This window comes from Oryzias latipes, chromosome 6, assembly GCF_002234675.1.
Source record: "Oryzias latipes chromosome 6, ASM223467v1".
NCBI lineage: Eukaryota > Metazoa > Chordata > Actinopteri > Beloniformes > Adrianichthyidae > Oryzias > Oryzias latipes.
Genome location: NC_019864.2, coordinates 31,574,578 through 31,576,850, shown reverse-complemented (window position 1 = coordinate 31,576,850; position 2,273 = coordinate 31,574,578). Strand labels below are relative to the sequence as shown.

Genomic DNA, 2,273 nt, shown 5'->3' with positions numbered 1-2,273 from the left:
AAGGACGCTGTGAAAAAACGCTTTTCCTGTTTTAGACCTCATTCTCCGCGGATGGAAGAACAGAAACTATCATGTGGAGCTTTCCCTTCACGCGCCCTCTTTCCGGCTGCGCGCGCACATCAGCTGACAAACACTGAAACATGCGGGTCAGTGATTAACGCCCGGGCGGCGTACTTTGCTCCACGGTTGGACTTCTTCCTCTCTGCGCCCAGGCTTCCGCCCACTCTCTGCCGCAACTGTTGATGCAAATTTCACACCACGTGACGTGGGCGGGAAGAAGAGGAGCGCATAAACTCGGCCGCTCCTCCTGGTCCATTCACAGCCGCGCTCTGGATTACTCCACCTCTGCAGAGAAGCTCCACCGTCCGGAGACGCCGTCTGAACGCGGGGCCGCTGCGCGTAAAGGATGAAAATGTCCGCGGCGGAGATCAGCCAGGTCCTCAAGGAGGGAGAGCTGGAGAAGAGGAGCGACAGCCTGCTCCAGTTCTGGAAGAGGAAGACGTGCGTCCTGACCACGGACAGCCTCAACATCTACGCCGACACGCAGAAGCGATCCAAGGGCAAGGAGCTGAAGCTGCAGTCCATCAAGAAGGTGGACTGCGTGGAGCGCACCGGCAAGTTCATCTACTTCACCATCGTCACCACAGACAACAAAGAGATCGACTTCCGGTGCTCCGGGGAGGAGAACTGCTGGAACGCCGTGATCACCATGGCCCTGATCGACTACAAGAACAAGAAGGCCATTCAGGACTTTAAAACGCGCCAGGACACCGAGAGCGCGTCGCCCGGTCAGCAGGAGAGGCGCATGGCGCGAGCGCCTTGAGCCGCGAGCGAGCGCGCGGGCGGGCGGTCAGCCGCTCCTAATATGGTAAGACCCGCGGAGGATTCACGGCTGTTCCGCGGCGGCGCTGACGCGTCCTTCACTAACGAGCCGCCTTTTGCCCGTCCAGCAACACTGTGGACCACGGGTTACCCGGACCAAAGGGAGGACGAGGTCATCCGGTCCAGAGATGAAGGACTGTTGGACTGAAACCCCGGAGAACCGGAGGAAACGGACGTCCAGGAGCTCCAAACGGACTGAACTCCAGCTGCCGACGTGATTTCATGTTAGCTCTCTGGGGACAAATAACTTCTCCAATCATGATGGGAGTTATGGTTTTACTGCAAACACTTTCTACTTTAAATTATTGACTATTTGTATTTATTTAAATAAATATCCAGCTTTTTAACAACTCCGTTGTCCTGTTTGGTGTTTTGAATGTGACGCTTTATTAACGGCGGTCATGTGGGCGGAAGCCGCCATCTTTCCTTGATGAATGCCAGACATGGGGGGGGGGGGCAGGAAAGTCCCTCTCAGCTGGAATGTCACACTCCTCCTTCACTGGGAGGCTTTGAGCTTGAGTCATGGCTGATAAGCAGCAGGACACTTGAAAGGCGCAGCGTCTTTGAACACACCTGCTTTGAGGTGTGGTGCGTTTACTGCCCTCTCTGGAATCTCAGGAGGAAGAAAAAGCTTCTGGGCTTCAGTGAAGCCGTCGTTGGAGAGGATGAGCTCTACACAGGAGTGCCGCTTTTACATCACTGCCATTATCGCTCCCATCTGTGTCAGCGGAAATGACTCACAACTGCTGCTGCAGTAAAACCATCATGAAGCGACTTCAAACAACACGTATGATGTTTTTGATCCGGGTCTTCAAACCAACACGTATGATGTTTTTGATCCGGGTCTTCAAACCAACACGTATGATGTTTTTGATCCGGGTCTTCAAACCAACACGTATGATGTTTTTGATCCGGGTCTTCAAACCAACACGTATGATGTTTTTGATCCGGGTCTTCAAACTAACACGTATGTTTCGGCTGCAGCACGTGGGCAGAAGACACTTTGCTCTGAAACTGCTCAAATATCAATCCTTTCATGAAGAGCGGCACAGAGGGAGGAAACCACACCGATGCACGCCGAGAGGTCAGAGGTCACGGAACCGCATCGCCAAGAACATTGAGGCATTTGAAAGCCCCCCCCCCCCCCCCCCCCTTCACGTTGGTGCAGCTTTGAAGTGGGATCATGAACGCATCAAAGGCTCCATCAGTGGAGCCGTACGGGAGGAGACTGGCCTAAAAATACCGCCGCACACATCGGCACCTCAGTCAATTTACACGAGGGCAGCTGTGACCCGGGGGGTGGGGGTGGGGGCTGTTTGTGACCGGGTTCTCCAGTGAGCCAACATGAGGACATACAGGAAGTCCAGAGCATCTTCTCCCTGAGCAGCTCC

The 2,273-nt window shown here is 54.5% G+C and overlaps 1 protein-coding gene across 1 annotated transcript; it reads left to right on the top strand.

Moving 5' to 3' along the window:
• The first annotated feature begins 246 nt into the window (after window positions 1–246).
• Window positions 247–1,232, top strand: phlda2 (pleckstrin homology like domain family A member 2). Its single transcript, XM_011493147.3, has 2 exons — window positions 247–868; window positions 951–1,232. The coding sequence occupies exon 1, from the start codon at window positions 407–409 to the stop codon at window positions 821–823; it is 417 nt and encodes a 138-aa protein (XP_011491449.1). The 5' UTR covers window positions 247–406; the 3' UTR covers window positions 824–868; window positions 951–1,232.
• Window positions 1,233–2,273: the final 1,041 nt, after the last annotated feature.

What these genes read in the sequence shown, in the direction of transcription:
- phlda2 (XM_011493147.3), top strand. Translation starts at nt 407, where the DNA reads ATGAAAATGTCCGCGGCGGAGATCAGCCAGGTCCTCAAGGAGGGAGAG.